The following is a 20282-nucleotide window of genomic DNA, read 5'->3' on the forward strand; positions in this document are numbered from 1 at the left end:
CATTATCCAAACCTCGAGGTGATCTGGTAAGTTGTCCACCCAGTCCATGGCACATGTGGTAGCAAATGTAGGATTAGGCCTAACCTTCTATTTATTATGTCGGTTAATCCATCTGGTGGTCATATTAGGAACTGCATTCTGCATATCAATTCATCCCCACTTCTGTAGATCTAACATTAACACATGGATACTTTGATAAGGTCTGTAGCCTAATGAAACACTGAAATTGCGGTGATAGTTTTCTGTTGTCTAAATACCTCAGTTTTAACCAACTTTGCCTGTGACCTGACAAAAAATAGGTGGCGTCATGATGACAGACGAGGCATATTGGATTGTAGAAAATGTATTAAATAGTATTTGGAACAAGGTGTAAATCTGATTTCAAGGAGTGAAACTGCTACAGTGGCATCAACACAATGATGAAAGACAATGCATATTGGATTGGATTTAAAACAAACTGCATTTTGTGATTTTACATTTTCCTTGGTTGGTTTGCATGTTTTTAAACTGACCACATTTTGTGATTTTACATTTTCCTTGGTTTGCATGTTTTTAAACTGACCACATTTTGTGATTTTACATTTTCGATATTTTGCATAGGCCTACTTATTCATTTTTGGTGTGGTTTGCTGTCACACTGGCTCATGTTGCTGTGCATCATGTTGCATTGTTTATCATGGTTTGTTTTGCTGTGCTGCTTGATTTTACATTTGCATGCTTATGATACGGCATTTATAAACACAGGAGTTTATGCAGTCAGGATTAGGCTACATTACATTGCATTTAGCTGACGCTTTCATTTATTAGGCTATGTAAATAAAAATGAAATCAAATACTGGAGCTCACTGCATCGTTGGGTAGTCTATGGCTACATTTGTTTGACTTGGTAGGCCTACATCTGTTTCAAGAGATATGCCAAACCACGCTAAAATGAAACACGACACGGCATTTGTGTAGGCCTACTGCATCGTAAATGGTTTGGGTAGCCTACTTTTTGTTTGTTGTTACCCTAGTGTCTGTTTCAAGAGATCGGCCAAATTATTTGTACACGAATGTTCTGCAAGTCTGCTTTCAGCGAGAGTTGAAATTCTTGCTGTCAAATGAAAGCCATCAGAGGGGAGGAACAAGGGAGCCGTTGTAGCCAATCGGAGACGCCAAACGCAGTTGGGCGCAATATCGTCCTATGTTTCGCAAACTCGCCTACGGGTGTAGGACTCTGCGAGTGCCTGCGATAGCAGTAGGTGCAGTCACATCCATGTTTTCTGTCAAGTCCTGCTTTTTATACAGTTCTCTTTCAAACACGAAATGTCACGGATTGCATTGCTAGCGGATTACCGTGCGGATGGTCAAGGTTGTGTCTGGTGCTGTCTGACCAATAAGAAGAAACACAAAGTCTAGTGAAACACTGCTAAAACTCTGCAAAAAAAGTCAAACATTAGACCAGAATTAGACCTATACAAAAACACGCACGTGCTCTCATATCGAATCAAGTTGGTATGTGGTTGCAGGTGAAATAATATGTACCATGGCTGTAGTTAAACAATGATGCTTTTAACACATTTTTGCCTGCATGGATTGGATTGTTACTTGTAGCAGTCTGCCAGACACACCATCATTCTCTTGCATGTCTACTGGGTCATTCAGAAAAGGTGGAAATGCTGTCACCTGTCACTGACATTGTAGATAGATACAGCCAGAGTTGACCTGATAATCACATACTTTACATATGTTCAATTAATAGAGACTGTTTTTGTAATGTAAAAGTCAACTCTATTGGTCTACTTATTAATATTTTATTTTTTATCAACTTAAAAAAAAGATACCCACGCTGTGTCACTAATATGATACATGGAAGTGTATTGTATATATTTTTTATTTAAAAATACATTTTTCAATGAAATTAACCTCATTTACATTTTCATTAACATTACATGGAATGACTACAACATATACCTATTTTAAAAATGGTTTAATATTATTTATAATATTAAATAAATATCTGTCACTCAAAATTACATCATTGGTGTTACTGCTGGACAAAATACTATTATTTTGAAAATTAAATGGGCTCTTGGGTGTTCCTTCTGGGTAAGAGGTCATTTGAGGAGGTGTAGTGGTCAAAGACATCATACAAGTCAGATATCTGTCTTCATTTCTTCAAAAATGTCATGATTTCTTGAAGAATTGTACATGAAGCTACGAAGCCCGTCATTGGTGTTACTCAGCTTAAAGCCACAGAGGTGAGCCAATTCAAAAAAAACTTGAATACATCAAATAAGTAAAGGATTTTGATATCACTGAAAGCATATTGTCTCCAACAGCTTCGGCCAGTTTGTTTTAACTGTAGTTTTCTCCTGAAAAAGTCATTGGTGTTACTGTAATTTGTGGTCATTGGTGTTACTTTTCTGCCTAAAATAACCCATAACACCAATGACATTCATGTATAAAAGCTACACCAAGAGCTCTTCAGCGTTGACGTCAACTTGTATGCGGCGTTTGGACTACCGGTTCCATGGCGATTTTTTACATTGCAAAACGCCATAGAGATTCAGGTTTGGCAAAAATATAAGTTGCACGGCAACAACGAACATTAGCGTGTCCCCGCATCCCTTTCTCATTAGTGGAACGGATCGTATCATCATGTTGGTGTATTCACATGTTAAATCATGACGATTATAATTCAATATTGCTAACCCCTTTCTGATCATTAAAACTTCCGAACTACATACTTTCCTTTGGTTGCCATGGGTACAACCTTCCGCACGTACATGCCGTTAGATACAGGCGCCGCTTCTGTAGTCGCCAAAAGCTTCCGGGTTTAGCATATGGACGCAACATCGTATTTATGTCGAAGTTTGACACAAAATGATCAACCATGTCATACCTACAGCCTATTTTTAACACCATCGACAGTTTGCGGGGGTTCGCTAAGCGCGTGCTTGCACTCGGAGCTTATTTGAAATTTACCCCTATTCATTCCCAATGGAGGCCGGAAGCCGATAGGAACCAGGACGTCCTTAAATGCTAACATGAAAGACTACAATCTACTACATGCTTCCGCTTCCGCTGAAGAACTCTATACATCAGAAATAAGGGAAACCAGTTTATGAAATCAGTTTATGAAATCAAATGCTAATAATATGAGTTTATGAATGACTTTACGAAATTAAAAAAGGTAATTTCCAAAATAAATTGGCATCTTTGCGGTCGTTTGAAGTTTTGTGTCATTGGTCTTATGGCACGTCACTGGTGTTACTTTTCACCTCTTTTTGACCTGGGTATTCCAAGAACATGGTTAAGTGATAAACCTGTCTAAGTTAACCTAGAGGAAGTGGTAAACCTGCTATAAGGCCGTCCACTGGTGTCATTCAGTTAAGAAAAATGGGAACTCCAGGCGCTTCTAGTAGGTGATTTACCACTACCTCAAGTAGGGGTGGGCGGTATGGCCAAAAATGTATACCTCGGTATAAATTTAGCCACGGTAAATATCACAGTATATACCACGGTATTGTACATTTGTGTATAAAATTTTGAAATTAAGCGTTTTGTGGCAAAATGACCAAAACACCATTTTTTGCATTTTATTTTTGGAAATGACTGGTCAAACATTGTTTTATCTATGTGGGAATTCTTGTCATTCAAATAATTTGAAAACATATTTTTAAACGTTTAATCCATAACTATAACTCTACATCTACAGGACGCAATGCGCTATTGCGGTAGACGGTGTGAGACAAAATCTCTATCATTGATGAAAAAATACTGCACACGATATTATACCGCGGTTACCGCCCACCCCTAACCTCAAGATTAAATTAACCTGGTTCACAATTGAGCCAGATTTGTGGAATACTCCTGGTTCACTTGAATTATTGTTATATTCAATAATATTTTCTTTAAAGGGACACTGTGTGAGATTTTTAGTTGTTTATTTCCGGAATTCATGCTGCCCATTCACTAATGTTACCTTTTTCATGAATACTTACCACCAACATCAAATTCTAAGTATTCATTATGACTGGAAAAATTGCACTTTTCATACATGAAAAGGGGGATCTTCTCCATGGTCCGCCATTTTGAATTTCCAAAAATAGCCATTTTTAGCTGAAAAAATTACTGTACTTGGACCATACTAGAAAATGTTTGTTTATTACTTAGTAAACTTTCATGTAAAGATCAAATTTGGCAATAGGCAGCCCAGTTTCAATGAGCAGCATAGTTGCAGTACCCTTTTTGACCATTTCCTGCACAGTGTCCCTTTAAGTGGAATATTCAAGTTTAAATTAAAAAAATGTTTAACAAATATGTAATACTGTGTGTATTATAGGTAACACCAATGACGAAAAAACAACAGATGCATTCTTTAATGAAATGTGTATATATATATATATATATATATATATATATATATATATATATATATATATATATATATACAGTGCCCTCCATAATTATTGGCACCCCTGGTTGAGATGTGTTAAAAGCCTTAAAATAAATTCAGTGTTTATTGCAGAAGAATACTGTCACACTGAAAATTGTAGGAAAATGTAGCCTTCAACTCAAATGAATTTTAAGAAAATAAAAAAAATCCCTGACTGAAAAATAATTCTATTTCATTAAATCACCTGTTCCACAATTATTGGCACCCTTAACAATTCCCAGGAAATAAATATAATTTAAGCATTTCTGTCATTTCTACAGTAGTTTACAAAGTTTACCAGAGTATGTAGGAACATTTAATTAGTAATTCATCACTTCCTGTTTCCCTGGGGTATAAATATGACGTGACACCGAGCCCATTTCTCTTATCCACTTTTAAACATGGAAAAGACAAAGGAGCACAGCATACAAGTGAGGCAGATGTGCGTCGACCTTCACAGGTCAGGCAGAGGCTACAAGAAGATTGCCACTCAACTGCAGCTGCCCATATCCACTGTGAGAGGAATAATTAAGAAGTTCAAAACACTGGAACAGTGGTAAACAAGCCTGGACGAGGACCCAAGTTTATTTTGCCACCACGCACAGTGAGGAGGATGGTAAGAGAAATCAAAAGATCTCCAAAGCTCACTGTTACAGAATTACAACAAATGGTAGCATCCTGGGGTCACAAAGTCTCCAGATCAACCATCAAGCGCCGTCTACACGCCAACAAGCTGTTTGGGAGGCATGCATGGAGAAAGCCTTTCCTCACTCACAATCATAAACGCAAATGTCTGGAGTTCGCCAAGTGGTATTGGGGCTTCAACTGGGACTGTGTGCTTTGGTCAGATGAGACCAAGATTGAGCTTTTTGGCAACAAACACTCTAAGTGGGTCTGGCGTGCCACGAAAGATGCGCATGCTGAAAAGCACCTCATACCCACTGTGAAGTATGGGGGTGGGTCAGTGATGCTGTGGGGCTGTTTCGCTTCCAAAGGCCCTGGGAACCTTGTTAGGGTGCATGGCATCATGAATGCTTTGAAATACCAAGACATTTTAAATCAAAATCTGTTGCCCTCTGCCCGAAATCTGAAGATGCGTCGTCACTGGGTCTTTCAGCAAGACAATGACCCTAAACATATGGCCAAATCTACACAGAAATGGTTCACCAGACACAAAATCAAGCTCCTCTCATGGCCATCTCAGTCCCCAGACCTCAACCCCATTGAGAACCTGTGGGGTGAGCTGAAGAGGAGAGTACAGAGGAGAGGACCCAGGTCTCTGGATGATTTAGAGAGATTCTGCAAAGAGGAATGGCTGAAGATCCCTCTTTCTGTCTTTTCCCATCTTGTGAAACATTATAGGAGAAGATTAGGTGCTGTTTTGTTGGCAAAAGGGGGTTGTACAAAATATTAACACCAGGGGTGCTAATAATTGTGACACACATTATTTGATGTCAAATAATTATTTCTTTATGTGGGATTTTTTCCCCACTGAATAAATGCACTTGTATTGAAGGTTGGATTTTTCTCTTTTTTTCCATTAAGGTCCCATATTATTTAGAAAAAAAATAATAATAATTGGAAGCTAAAAAACACATCTCAACCAGGGGTGCCAATAATTATGGAGGGCACTGTATATATATATATATATATATATATATATATATATATATATATATATATATATATATATATATATATATATATATATATATATATAAAAAATAAAATACATTAAGCTGGCCCTGGTGTGGATTAACCAAGTTAAGAAGCTATATATTGATATTAAAGAAGTTTCAAGTGCATTAGAAGGAATACATTTCAGTGGAAATATGTTTCCCAGATTCAACCGTTTCTGTAGAATGACCCTACTGAAACTGCACAACTTGAACGGTGTGCGTCAAATTTGTGCCAGACCAGACAGCTGTCGGGGCAGGAGTTGGGGTCTTTGTCAATAAAGAAATGACAGAACTGTAATAAACAGATTGCCACACCAGAATTTGAGGTTTGCCCCAACTCAAACAATACTTTTATCATGCAGTTCGGCTGGCACAAAGGAGTCATGTGTAGGCCTATGTCATTTAATTACAAAAAAAACATGTTACAGTTAAAACAGGAATATGTGCCGTTCGATGATGTCAAGTTACATATGGAACTATTAATAACACTTTTAGTTACATTTTAATTCTGCAAGCAAAACCTGTACTTTTGGCTATATTTAATAATTTTACAGTTGGCTTTAGGCCACTGTTTTGCATGTTACCTTCTTGCAAAACCCATTCTTGCCATCTTACAGCTGAGATCATTCCCATTCAAGGCTATTGTTTCTCATGTTTTGCAGTGTCTCTACTGCTTGTCTGTGACAGTGAAGCTTTGTTCAAACTTGGGAAAGTATGCCAGTTGCCCTTATTGAAAAACAGGGTAATGGTAACTGTTACGAATTACATTCATAAGAAGTAGGCTGATCTTCCCCAGGCTGTTTGGAACTCACAACATATTCAAGGTAAACTAACAAGGGACCATCCTTGCTCACCATCTTCCGTTTTAACTACCCTCTTGAGAGAAGTGAAAAGTGTGCCCATGATCTTGAAACATTATATACAAACAAATGGTAGAATGGTAGACTTCACATCTTCCTATAATGTATTATTTTCTTTCCCATGCTCCGAGTCTGTGCCCATTGTGTGTATTTATTTATTCTTATTGATTGCAACTGAGGTACTGACACAAGTACCTTAAAATGCCCCTACTGTATGCAACACTGGTGCTAGGACAACACAGAATAAGCAGTCTCCTGTGCATATAAAGGTATTCTTGGAGAGAATGCCTAGGCTAGAAGAAATACAATACATATTTTAGTATAAACCACATTTATTTGTTAAATATTTAAAGATGTATAAAGCAAGGTGTATTCAGTCTAAGGAGTAAAACAAATATAACAAAAGGTACATTCGGGTTTCTGTTATAACAAAAAATGTAGCAAAGTCCTACAATAGCATAGTTTAAATTAGTGATGTAACTATCCATGTTACACTACAATTAGTGATATTAAAAAAAAATAATAATAAAAAAAATTCTTTCACAGAATTAGCTTGTCTAGCAGCGTTAGTCGAGACAAAATGACCTTGATTTTGACCTTCATAAGCACAATACAGCAATAAAGAAATATGCAGGTGAAATACAGGAACGGCTAGATATACAACGGCATCTCTAAGCAAACATCCTATGACGTACAAATAAACAGGTTATCTGAAGTCAAATTCACACAGTATTCAGCTACTTTTTCTGCACGTCCTCATCATTGCTTTTGCAACAATACAACACTAAATTGCTTGTCATTTAAAGGACCCATAACATGTTTAAGTGCACCAGTTCAAAGATCCATCCAAAGCTTCTAGGTGCTGGTAAGGTAACGCAGGAGAGTTCAATACTTCAAAAGAAATAAGTTTATCGGATACTTATTTTACCTTTTGCTCGACCATTCAGTGTGAACAACACGTTTCGCCTAGGTGCGTCATCAGGCTTGCTCAGGCAAGTGTGCTGTAAACTTATTTAATCTGAAGAGTTTAAGTGCACCTTGTGCTTCGCTTGCTATGCTCCCTCTGTATTCCTCCACTTATTCTGATAAAATTGAAAATATAAAACTATTTTTGGGTCCAGCAGATATCACAGCACACCAATCACCAGTCGTACTATGTCATATCAAGGTTTTGGCTTCTCCAATTACAAATGCATGGCATTAGAAAATTATACATATATACTGTATATTTACTGTGTTGCTGGATCAAGAGACATCAAATTAAGACACCAACTTTGTGCGCTTGATACATTTTGCTTCATACATCTCCCCTTTCTTAGTACTGTATATTCACAATGTTTTACCAACACTATTGGACAGACAGAAAGGTCTGAAAAGGAGGAGGTGTCTAAAGACCAGCATTCAACATCCAATAACATGCCACATTACCATGCTTTTTTTCAATCAACAATCAACCAACCAGGGGTTCAAATATCAACTTTGTCGTCTTGATAAAAGGTTGATATCTCAAAATGAGTGTTTATGACATGGTATCTCTATGAACCACAGAAGTGAAATTCACATCTTCAATGTCTTCAGTGTTTTGAAACATTGAAAATTCATCCAGCCTGCTGGATATCAGGATACGTCGTAGATCAAACTTGACAACAAGAGAACTGTCAATGGAGAGTTAAAAGTTGCTTTGTTCCTTTTGAGAAGGTGCTGCTCTGCTGGGCACACCAGTCATGTGTGAGAAGAGATCAGCCCACCTTGAGGTTCTCCTTCCACGAGAATCTGTTCTCAGGGTAATGCTGATGTGCTGACAGACGAAACGGCGATGCTCATATGAGGTCCAGGACAAATTTGTGAATTACGTCCACTGCCCTGGAGTCAAAGCCACAGAGGTCCAGCATGCCCCGGTCGTCTGGGTCAGCCACCGAGAGGCCGGTCGTCGTCATTCCACACACAACCAACTTTGAAGAGATGCCCATTTTCTACAGATGACAAGAAAAACTGGCTTAATGCATTTTGTTTCATTGATGCATTAGCTGTGTGGATCATCAAGCTGTGTCGTTGTGAAGACAATGTTAATGAGAAAACCTGAAAAAACTGAAACCATAAATCTCAATACACCTTGGCTCCATGTGTATCTGGTGGTTCTTAAAATGCAAGTCTTGCATTTCTGGAACTTGAACGTTTGACGTTCAACTTTAGTTAGTGAGTTAGAAACTTTATTATCCCCAATGGGGATTTTTTTGTCAGCAGGTAAGGTACACATCAGGCAGGTTGTATTGCCTATGACATGATAAACACAAAGATTTAACACATACAATACACACCTAGATATAACACACATGACATGACAATAGGCAGGACAGGACAGGACAAACTATTCAACAGTTCCGCTCAACTTTCAACTTCACTGGTGTCACACAATGACCAAATGCAACGCTGTGCAAAAAAACACTGGCTGTGCAAGTACATTAGGTAGGGGAAGTGAATAGCACTAAGTAGGCCTATCCTATATCAAGATCCAGATTCCAAACTTGTCCAGATCCTTCCAGTTACAATGGACAATTTAGGAATTTAAAACTTGCATTATGTGATTAATAATTCAGGGTTAACATACAAACTAAATTACTCACAAACACTTACATTAATTACTCAAGCACTCTGCAACCTTGACTTTGACCTGTCACTTCAGTTGAAGTCTACTCGCCATCTAAAAACTAAATATTGAATTCAGATCAGCAACATTTGAGTTTACAGATATTACACCAATATGAAGGAATTCGTATTAACCCAGTTTGTCCTAAGCCCTTTTTGGGAAAGGGTGCCCTCCTCCTCTTAAATCCTAAATATCTCAGCCTCCGAAGCACATACAAACATGAAATAAGTTACATTTAAAAGCCAAGACCCTCCCCTTGCATTGTAATGTGTTCATTCAACTCTAACATACCCACATAGTTAATAAAACAGCTAAAACATCAAAATCCTGAAAAACCTGTATATGTGTCTCCAGGACACAATGGGTTAATGGGCAGTGTGCTATTGCCAGCATCTCTTTAAAAGCAACAAACTAAATCATGTTGTGATAAGTAATTGTGCATTATGGCGTATTTCTGTACTTTCAAGAAAGGTAGTGGTGCGCACATCCAAGATGCAGGTGCAGGACTGGTCTGATGAAGAGCACACCGCTCGAAAACGTATTTATGTACTTCAGAACTCACCTGTCTGTACATCTTGAGAGCTTCTGCAGGAATGGCCTTTCCAAACCAGGTCTCATTGTTGGTAAGGATGAGGAACACGTCTGCAGGCGTCTCACTCTCTAAGGCCCAGAGAATGGGCAGAGCGCAGTCCGTGCTGCCATCAGGGATCTGAACACCAAACACAACTCTACATCAGCAGTGCACTGCAGTTCCTTGGACGGTTTAGCCAGAGGTGATTGATAAGGAGGGGAGGTCCATTAAGTTGTTTCCTCCAGAATCAATATGACGTAATCAAACATTTTCTATAAGAGCAAGATAACCCAAACTCCACCAACCCGATGCAAAGGAGTGTGCTCAAATTTGGTCTCCTAAGGGGGTGTTGTCCCCTCCTTCTTTTTGTCTGTGATGGCATTTGGCGACGGCTTGCATGAGATGTGCGCTACCGCCATCTACAGTGGCAAGATAACTCAATTTATTCTCAACTGTACACCAAAGGTCTCCTAACCGAAGGTCTCCTAAAGGGGCGTTCACCTGACATCACATGGATCTAGGAAATGCAGTTGAAGTATCTTACTCTAATAGAAGATGTTTGACGAAATGTTCTAAGCTGCATGTCTATCAGCTGCCATGCTGCTAGGAGACTAGCAGAGGTTCAAAATGGAAGGAAAAATGGGGAGACTTTTTTATTTCTAAAGTCACACCAATATAGCAGATGAGAATTGATTCCACTTTGTTGCATTGGTGGTGACATATCTTGATTATCACTTTGAAAATCTTTGGTTTAGCCTTTCCCATCAAGAACACAGGTCACATACTGGTTTGAAGATCAACCAGTCAGTCCCGTAATTTGGTTTCTGCTTACCTTGACCAGTTCCGATATCACTTGCGTAACATTCATCTCATCTGTTAGGTGGACCGGATGGACATTTCCCTCTGAGAACACCAACAATTGAGTATTCTTTTCAGTCCGTGTGATAACCTTCAACAAAACACCATAACCACATCACCTTTAACCATCTACTGCAACCACTTCTTAAAGAGTTATGTCACAACTTGTCAACAGTTATTATTCCAAACACATTCTAAGAAGACTGCGGCATCCATCATAGCTCGTGATTTTCTAACAAAGCAAGCACATTCTTCTGCCCTCATGACACGTCTGCAACGTCACCCTTTGAGATGAGACAAGAAAGGCATTCAAGGAAATGCTGGTGGAATTCCTTTTACTCCCTTCACACACATTTGCAGCCAGTGATGCCATTATCTATCTATGCATCTGAAAAGTGTGTACGGGAGGCGTGGGTTGCTAAGACACACTGGGCTTGTAATGTTTGAGCTGCCCTAGCCCCAGGCCAGACTCTTGACATGATGTATAGGCTATGTAGTATGTGTGTGTATGTGTATTCTACTTTACAAAAAAAAAAACCCTTCTTTGCATCTACACTTGTTGTTCTGTATATTCCCCGAGCACTTTGTATCTGCTAGTGATGCTGGCTATGATTATGTCCCCGTTTGTTAGTCGCGTTGCTTATAAAGCGTCTGCCAAATGCAATGCAATGTAATGTAAGGGCTGGGCTGGGCTCACCATGCTCATGACGGCAGCTGCCATGGCGGCGCTGACAGAGCTCCCCAGGGCGGTGCTGCTCAGCGAGGCGCTCACGTCCACCGCGATCACAAACCGTTTAGCCGTGGCCTGGACATTCTGAACACAGGGGCCATGCAACACAGGAAGGGATAATTCAGCATACACACACACACCACACACGCATGTTTGTGGGAAACCGGGGGTTAAGTTATACATATTTGTGAAAATTCATTCTGCCGCATTACTGTTGACACAAACTCACATGGTTGAACTTACAGTGGCTTGACTTCAAGCACAGAAAATGCTAAAAATGGAGGTTTATTTTCATCTGCATTCATTCCAGACTGCATTCCCTCATGACATAGCTGAACTGCATTTATACTTAGTGGTGTCATATATCGCCACTTAACGAGATGGAAGGAGGATTATTCCTCGCACAGACTACAAATCCACTTACCCAAACTGACAAACAATATGGTATGGTGTGCCTTGCTTCACGTGGGCTTATGACATTAGCCCCTGGCCTAACAACTATTTCTACTATTTTTTTGTGGAGTACTTGTATATTCCTTACACTGAATCGTCCAAATTTAACGGATAAGCACATAACTGTAGTAGAAGTAGTATACTGTAGTAGTAGGGCTATAGTGATTTCCAGAGTGTGGATATCATTTTAAATGTGTTAACCAAAAGGCACGTTGTTACATAGTCATATTGAACAAATCTTCACTGGTGGCGGGCTGGTTTTCCATTGGTAATCGGTTGATTTGGGTTAGGGTGGGTGGGCGGCGGTTTGGGAGTATGTTGACCATTTTTGTGGACGTAGAGACCATGTAATGGTTCAATAAAGGGATTTTCAAAAGTCAAAGTCACTGACCTTAAAACACTGGTAAAATGCAGAGTCCAAAGCCTGAATGATCTGTCCATCTGGCTCCCATTTGAGTTTACTTCTGTTACCATGGCCTCTCTTGTAGTTTTCTGTCGCCACCAAGATGCTGAACGGATGCAGATTTGACTGAAAGATGGACAAATGTTTAATAAATAGCTAAGATTTACTGTATATTATGGACATACACACAGACATGGAAGCAACAATACATTTTTTATTATATATATAGGGATTTTTTGCCTTTATTTTTGACAAGACAGTGGAGGAGAGACAGGAAATGAGTGGCGAGAGACAGACAGGGAAGGATCAGCAAACGACCCAAGCCCTGAATCGAACCCGGGTAGTAACCCAGTGCCCTACCGTTAGGCCACGGCAGGGCCAACAATAAGGTATTTTATATACCGGTATATTACACAACATTATACAATTTAACACATATTTGTTTTACTGACCTGAAAATATTATACAGGTTACACAGTGAGTTAATAGTAATTTTCCAATCATTCAAATTAAACACAACCAGTCCCAGTGTGGTGATTTAAATGGGTGTATTGCATTTACATTGGTCTGCCTGCCCCTTTTGTGGTTTCAACCCTCAGTTTACTAAGGCACTGCATATATAAATCTATACACAATGGCAAACAGTTTAGGTAAGGTGAGCTCTGTCTTGGAAAATAGTGTTCAACTGCTCAAAACCAAAGACCAGTGTGTTGTAGTCCAGGGCACATGGCCTGTATCATAGACCGGTAGCTACTACACTGTACACCACTGATGTATTTTCATTTGGTTGTTGAAACCAGCAGGCTATTGTCTATTAATTATCAGCAATTTTCCCTTTCGTCACAGCAGTAAAATGTATGGAAGATTAAATACATCTACATGTAACGATGCACTCCTTCCCCTTCATGCCAAGTCTAAATACCTAATCAAAAGCCTATTTACTTTCCCACTGGGTTCTTAAGCCTTCTTGAAATAGAGATCGTAATGCGTATTATACAGGTCTACCACAGAATGCATAGGCCTGCCCCAGTTGAAACAGGGAGATAAAAGGCACCAAAACAACGTACTCATCCAATCTCTGTCAAGATGTAGCCCTGCAATCGACCACCTATAAATCTCTAATGTACAGCAGAATTGTTTTATGATATGATATTTGAAGCTATCTCAAAAATGGCTCCCACAAAATTGGTTAGGAGTAGGGATGGTACAAACCGCACCGAAAACCGAAACCGTACAATTCAAACACCATACCGAACCATGAAATGCAGTCCGTGGCAAACCGCAATTCATGTACTGCCCAGAAAAATATGTAAAGTAGAGATTCTAGCAGTATCTTACCCAGCAGTGTTTCCCATACATTGAGGAAACTATGGCGGCCCGCCATAGTTTAAATTTGTCCGCCATAGTTTACGGAAATGTAAAAAAAAAAAAAAAAAAATTTTTTTTTTTTTTAACGATATCCGTTTTTGTTAAAAGCGATTTGAATTACGATTTTGAATTTCCTTCGCATTTTCCATTAGGAAGTGACCATAAGGGTATTACAGTTGATTCATGTGTGCACACATGTAACATCGGGTGAGTAACAGAACATGTGCGCAACGATGCGTTATGACACGCCGATATGCGAGGATCTTCGTCCAAATCGCTAGTCGCATGCATCATCGCTAACTGCGTTTACATCGCGTGCCGCGTGTAAAGGAAATGTGTGTTGTTGACATGTATGGAATTCACTTCAATTTGTGCTGTTTCTTGCTTCAGTTGTGGACAAAACGATTGGCCAAACTCACAATAGAAAGCCTTTGCTGTGCTACTGCCCCAGAGAGCTGAAAAAAAAAACCTTCATAGAAGAAGTCACTAACAGGGGTGTTAACCAATCCAATGAGTTCTCTCATTGCTCTCTCTCTCTCTCTCTCTCTCTCTCTCTCTCTCTCTCTCTCTCATAGTAGCCTACTATTTACCCATAACAAATGGTGAATTTCTGAGCCCTTTTTAATTTGTAGCCTATACCACTGAAGGCATGATAATGCTTCATCATATTTTAGAAATAGGGCCTATGTGCCTTTTATATACCAAATGTTTATCATTTTGAAATTGTTTCAGTTGTTTATGACTTGTGTATGACTGAAATTATCTCTGCATACTATCAGTGCTGCATTGCTTTGTAAAGATAGGCTATTCAACACACTTTAAAAACACACTGAAAAGATACGGCCATAGTAGCCTACTAAAAACATTTTGTTCATAATAATGGTGATTAATAAATGGTGGTCTTAAATTTTCATACTGACATCCTTAAATTTGACTTGGTAGGTCACGGCAGACCATCAACTTCAAAAGTAGATCTTGGTTAAAAAAAGGTTGGGCACCCCTGCTATAGAGAGAACCACAAGTGCTTGAAAGACAGGGATCAAAATCCTAGTCAAGTTGTTGTAGTTAACTTGGGTTTGGGAGCAACATAAAAAACCTTCAGAGAAGGGACAGTTGGGATGAGTTTACTAACACTCCCTAGGCTTTGTTTTACAGTTGTAATGAGTTTGGTGACAGACATGACACAGCAGAAGAGACATCGGGCTGCATATAGAAATTAATGTGTAATGAATGTGAATATAGACATAAATGTGTAATATGTTGTTCAGCCCTTTTAATGGGAGGAATTTGGAAAAAAATGGCCCTGTGACCAGCACCCCTCATGAAGAATGTGTACACCTACAGATATCCTATGTGTGGGGGAAAAGGCATAGCCTACCCTCTAAGACCCTTTTTGTCTATGCGTTAACAATTTCACAGTGCTCTTAAATTCTTATCTCTGCTCCTATTTTGTTTTATTATTGTTTCCCAGACCCCTGCATGAGGGACGAATGAAACTGTGTTGTAAACAGAAATTATTCACTGTACTGCATTTTTTGACAATGACAATGTACTACTATTATACAAGTCATGGGTAAAATCTTATGTAGCCTTAATTCTCAAAATATAAATGGTTGAAATATAGGCCCAGGCCTACAGTTTCTCCATGCGCCAATGTCATACTGTAGTCATTGTTTTGCCGTTTTGCATTTACGCTGCAAGAATACAAACAGCCCCCCCCCCCCCCCCCCCCCCCCCCCCCCCCCCCCCAAAAGGCCCGCGTGAGAACTACCCCCCCCCCCCCTCCCCCCCCCGAACAAGATAAACCCCGGCTGCCCCTATAGTTTCCAAAATTTCTGTGGGAAACACTGCCCAGTCTCTCTGATTAATACATTAGTATATAAGACCAATCAGAGGATGACAATTAAAATCACACTATTTTCATATTATAAGCCTATAGAAACCATATGTACGATATTTAGTGATAAGTCTGATTCGATTAGCCACTTGAAAGAGGGCATTTGAAAGGCTGACGACAGCTGATTCAACTTGCGCGTCATCACTTTATAATTACAGTTATATTAATAGGGTTTAATATTCCCAGTGCACCACTTATCATGAACTAAAAAAGAACCGTAGAGAACCGAGAACCCTGACCTTGATACCGTGATATGAACCGAACCGTAAATTTTGTGAACCGTTCCACCCCTAGTTAGGAGCTGTTTTATATCATGTGTGCTTTCTATTGTATCGTTTTCATGTAGTTATTGATTTTAACACTGAACACTTCACACATCCTATTACAGTGTTTCTCAACGTGGGCGGTACAGCCCCCGAGGGGACGTTTGGGAGCTCTAGGGAGGCGTTGAGAAAGAATACAGCTGAAAGGGGGCGTTGCTTAGTTGCCATTGGGGGGCATTAGTCCATTTCATTTTGTATTAGTAAGGGGCTGTTGTCAGTCTTATGATGAGGTCAGGGGGCGTTGGGAGGCTTGTGATGATGCCAACGGGGCGTTTGTTCAAAAAAGTTTGAGAACGGCTGTCCGACGACAGAGCACATTGCAAATGTGCATTTCTAATTTGCCATATAAGAATACAGTGGTTACCTTTTTCAGAGCAGCCTCATTTTGAATCCTCTGGCAGACTTCAGTAACATCTGCACTCCCTGGGGCAATTAGCTTGTCAACAGTCATTTTGCCCAAATGTCGCAATAACGCAGCCAGTGGCATGTCTTTCAGCAAAGCTCTCCATACCTAAAACAAACCAGGACACACAGGATATAAAAGGTTTCCCCTCACAATCATATATGCTGCAAAGCAGTTTTATAATATAATTTAAGGGTCAATTGCATTTTCTGTGGCTCAGGCATTAGGTAGTACAACAACAGCTAATGGCCATAAATTAAACAGTAATTGGTAATTAATGTACTGTAATGAATATGCTTCTTAGACAATCCACTAAAACAAAGACGAATAATTTAATCCATACAATAGTGGCTTTAGCTGTGGTTGCACCACCTTGACATGGGCTACTACTAAAGCGTCATTGACCATTAAATCAACATACATTTTAAAAGAGATCTGAATGCGCTAGAAATTGAAAGTGCAATAAACAGACACATTGTTTTTGAAATGGTCCACAGCTTATTGCTCCCTGGTGCTACACTAATAGCAAATACAACTTCCAGATAAGTTCCCAAACAGACTGATCAGTTTAAGAACAACACAACAGCATATTGTAGAATTTTTCAGTTTGTCCCCCCTCTCTCCCCCTAGATGATTCCAGCATTCCAATTGGCTGCCTCTCGCGGTCATGTTTTATATAAGTCAATGTTTCATTCTATTTCAGTTAGTCTTTGGTTGTTGTTTATTGTTGTGGCTCGCCGCTCATTTCGCTTGGACAGATGACCCATTCATGTCTGCGCTGGAGCAAGAGCCGCCAATACCAAGACTACAAGTTATATTTGCTACTGTACCGTTATATGCCTGAAGTCTACAAGTGAAGTTATTGAAAGCAGGCCTACATCTACTGCTCCTTGTTGTGTGAAACCCCAACCAACTCACGTCGAACGTGCAGCACAACAATATTATACCTCTTTGGACTTGAGGTGGTTTGTGAGGATCTGTTCCCTCTCCAGCCGGTGCTCCTCAATCAGATGAATCACCTCCAACTCGTCCATTGAGTGCTTGGCCTTCTCCACAGCCTCCAAGTATGTCAGGACTTTGACAACCGCTTCAGAGTTTTCTTTGTCAGCATATGCCACCTGAACCTCTTTCCACCCCTTTGTTATATATTTATTAATGAGCGCAACAGCTGCAAATAACACAATAACAGATTAGGTGTGGTTGAAAACATAAAAGTGAAAGCTCTCTATTTACCTTCATCAAGGGAAAATCTCAAAAGTTGAGTGTATATAGTGCAATAATATACTGTGAGTGTAGACCACTCACCTTCATTGGCCGGCTTCATATGTGACAGTCTCAGAAGATCCTGGTGTGACCAACCTGCCCTGTGTTTGCATTTGGTCACAGCTTGGGCGAGAGCTATGGGGTCCTGGTTGTTGTACCAGTCCGAAACAGCTTTGCGCAGGCCGCGACCCCACATTCCACCCTTCATTCCATCCTTCAGCTCTTTCTTGTACTGGACGAAGGAGAAGAGCTGACTTGGTACATGACATATGTCCCTCAGGGCCCGGAAAGCAGCCTGTTTAGTCTTAGCGTCCGAATGTTGTGTGCATACAGCCAAAGCAAACAACGCGGGGTTTGACCGAACAGCTGTGCCGTCTTGACCAAACCGACGTATTTCCTCCACCACATCACATCCCTTGCCATTCTCCAGAAGCTGTATCAAGGTCAACGCGCTCTCCATCCCCAGTGAGGGTTCCTTTGTGCTGAATGTAGAGCCCTCCGATCCAAAACATAAAAACCGGCGAAGTCGGCAGAGATTTGCTGCATCAACGCGGTGACCATCGACAGAGTTTTGCAAAGATTCTCCTGCATCAGGCTGGGACTCAGTAGTGAGCGGCGCGCTATCCATGATTCTAGAACCTGCACAAAACAAACGCGAAGATATTTGATACTAAGTAGCAATGCACTGTCTGTCGCTACTTTGTCGTTTGCTGCTTATTAGATACTTTGTCTCCATAATTCACACATCCCACAAAGTGATACTGTAGCATGTCACAAGCCAATTAATATAGTTTCTAGTTAACTAGGCCTAGTTTGATTATAATATCCATAGATAGGTTGTCACAAACCTATACCAAACAGTAGGCCACCGAGCCCAGCTGAACACCGAAAAGGCCAAGTTATGTGCACTAGAGTTGTTGAGCTTTTGTCTTACTAAATGTTGACATGTATTTAAAGGTCCACCCGGCTGATTTAGCTATCACCATTGTATTGGCTAGCTATGCCCGATAGCAAAAACATAACTGCTGCAATCAGATGAATCTCAAGTTCTTGTGGAAATGCACTGACCCCGAGTAGGCTACAAACTACAAGTGCCGCAGTCTTTAAAAAATATTTGCTAATAGGATTATAATTTCAAGGACTGTAACACCAGCTTTGCTAACGTTAGTGGCTACCTGGTGGATATTATATTTATTGAGCGATTGAGAGACATCCCATCCTCAGTGCCGCGCCAGACAGCCGTAACTCGTTTTTCATTCTGACAAGTTCTATCGAACTGAAAAGTGAGTCATATCAAGATACCCTCCCACTTAAAAACCTCCAACTCGCTAATGTCAAACAGTGAAACTGTCAATCTCGGCAGTTCTAATATAAAGTTAGCTTCAGTTAGCTGGTTAGCGAGCCTGGAGTCTATGCTGGTCGAGTGAAGTTGAAGATGCTGCTGTCTAGCAGGATGCTACATTGTTGCAACACCCATAGGCCCTACTAAGCAGTGATATTTTCACTGTTCTTACAAAGGCATTTTTGTTGTTTTTGCGGCTGTTGTAGCCTAGGCTTACTTACCACAGCTTGGAGATTTTAGACAGTGCAACAAAATTCACACTATTCTCCACGTCGGATAGGGCCTCCCTAAAATCCGTCGGGATGTGACAAGCAGTAGAGTTGGCCGAAGTGGTTGCTGGGAAAGACACTCGCCCATCTGTGTTGACCATGTCCAGTCACAGCACAGCACAGACTGGCCGAAGTTTCTTCACCCTTCACGTCTTGTGTGCGGGGGAAAGCATGCGAACGTGCCCTGTGAACATTCAGATGACAGATCAGGTAGCAGCTTCAAACCCTTCATAAACAGAGAAGATTGCTGCTTCAAAGCAGTGCATTTCCTTCATGAGATGAGAGCAAAAATGCATAGGCCTAAGTTCCTTTTTTTGAGGAAAGCTTATCCTGAAGTAGTCCTGGGGAAGGGTAGGCCTACAGTGTGGGTAAGGAGATAATGACTTGCTTTTCAACTAATGGCCCCTGGAATGTTTATTTCTTACACATCTGGGTAATTTCACGTGAAATCTGACACTTTGGGACCCAAACGACACAGATTTCAATCATAGGCCTACTCGCTGTGCTTGTTTAGTAGCAAGGTAGCACCCCGGAACTTCATTTGTGTGAGGGTAGGACACTATGCATTCAGTCTTGATTATAGCCTATCAGTCAGTGTAAGTCACAAAAATATGTCTGTGGTGTTATTTGAAAGCTCTTTTCTGGCTCTACAAATTACACACACAGCATGGAATACAACAACCCTCAGAATAAGAATTATCATAAATTGAAAAATTAAAAATTGAATATAAAAAAGTATATTTTAAAATGGCCAGTTCCTTGTCTAAACATAGCCTGCAATGTCATGAACAACACC

At 40.1% G+C, this 20282-nt stretch overlaps 1 protein-coding gene across 1 annotated transcript; it reads right to left on the bottom strand.

Annotated features, from left to right (window-relative positions):
• Window positions 1–7291: 7291 nt before the first annotated feature.
• On the bottom strand, window positions 7292–19667 carry ro60 (Ro60, Y RNA binding protein). The gene is made up of 9 exons (XM_063220209.1): window positions 19439–19667; window positions 17918–18514; window positions 17560–17780; window positions 16574–16720; window positions 12610–12747; window positions 11733–11849; window positions 11010–11126; window positions 10169–10315; window positions 7292–8932 (listed from the first exon to the last, which is right to left on the bottom strand). Exons 2-9 carry the CDS (start codon window positions 18501–18503, stop codon window positions 8780–8782), a joined length of 1626 nt encoding a protein of 541 aa, XP_063076279.1. The 5' UTR covers window positions 18504–18514; window positions 19439–19667; the 3' UTR covers window positions 7292–8779.
• Between the last annotated feature and the right edge of the window lie 615 nt (window positions 19668–20282).

Source organism: Engraulis encrasicolus, chromosome 16 (genome assembly GCF_034702125.1).
Source record: "Engraulis encrasicolus isolate BLACKSEA-1 chromosome 16, IST_EnEncr_1.0, whole genome shotgun sequence".
Classification (NCBI taxonomy): Eukaryota; Metazoa; Chordata; class Actinopteri; order Clupeiformes; family Engraulidae; genus Engraulis; species Engraulis encrasicolus.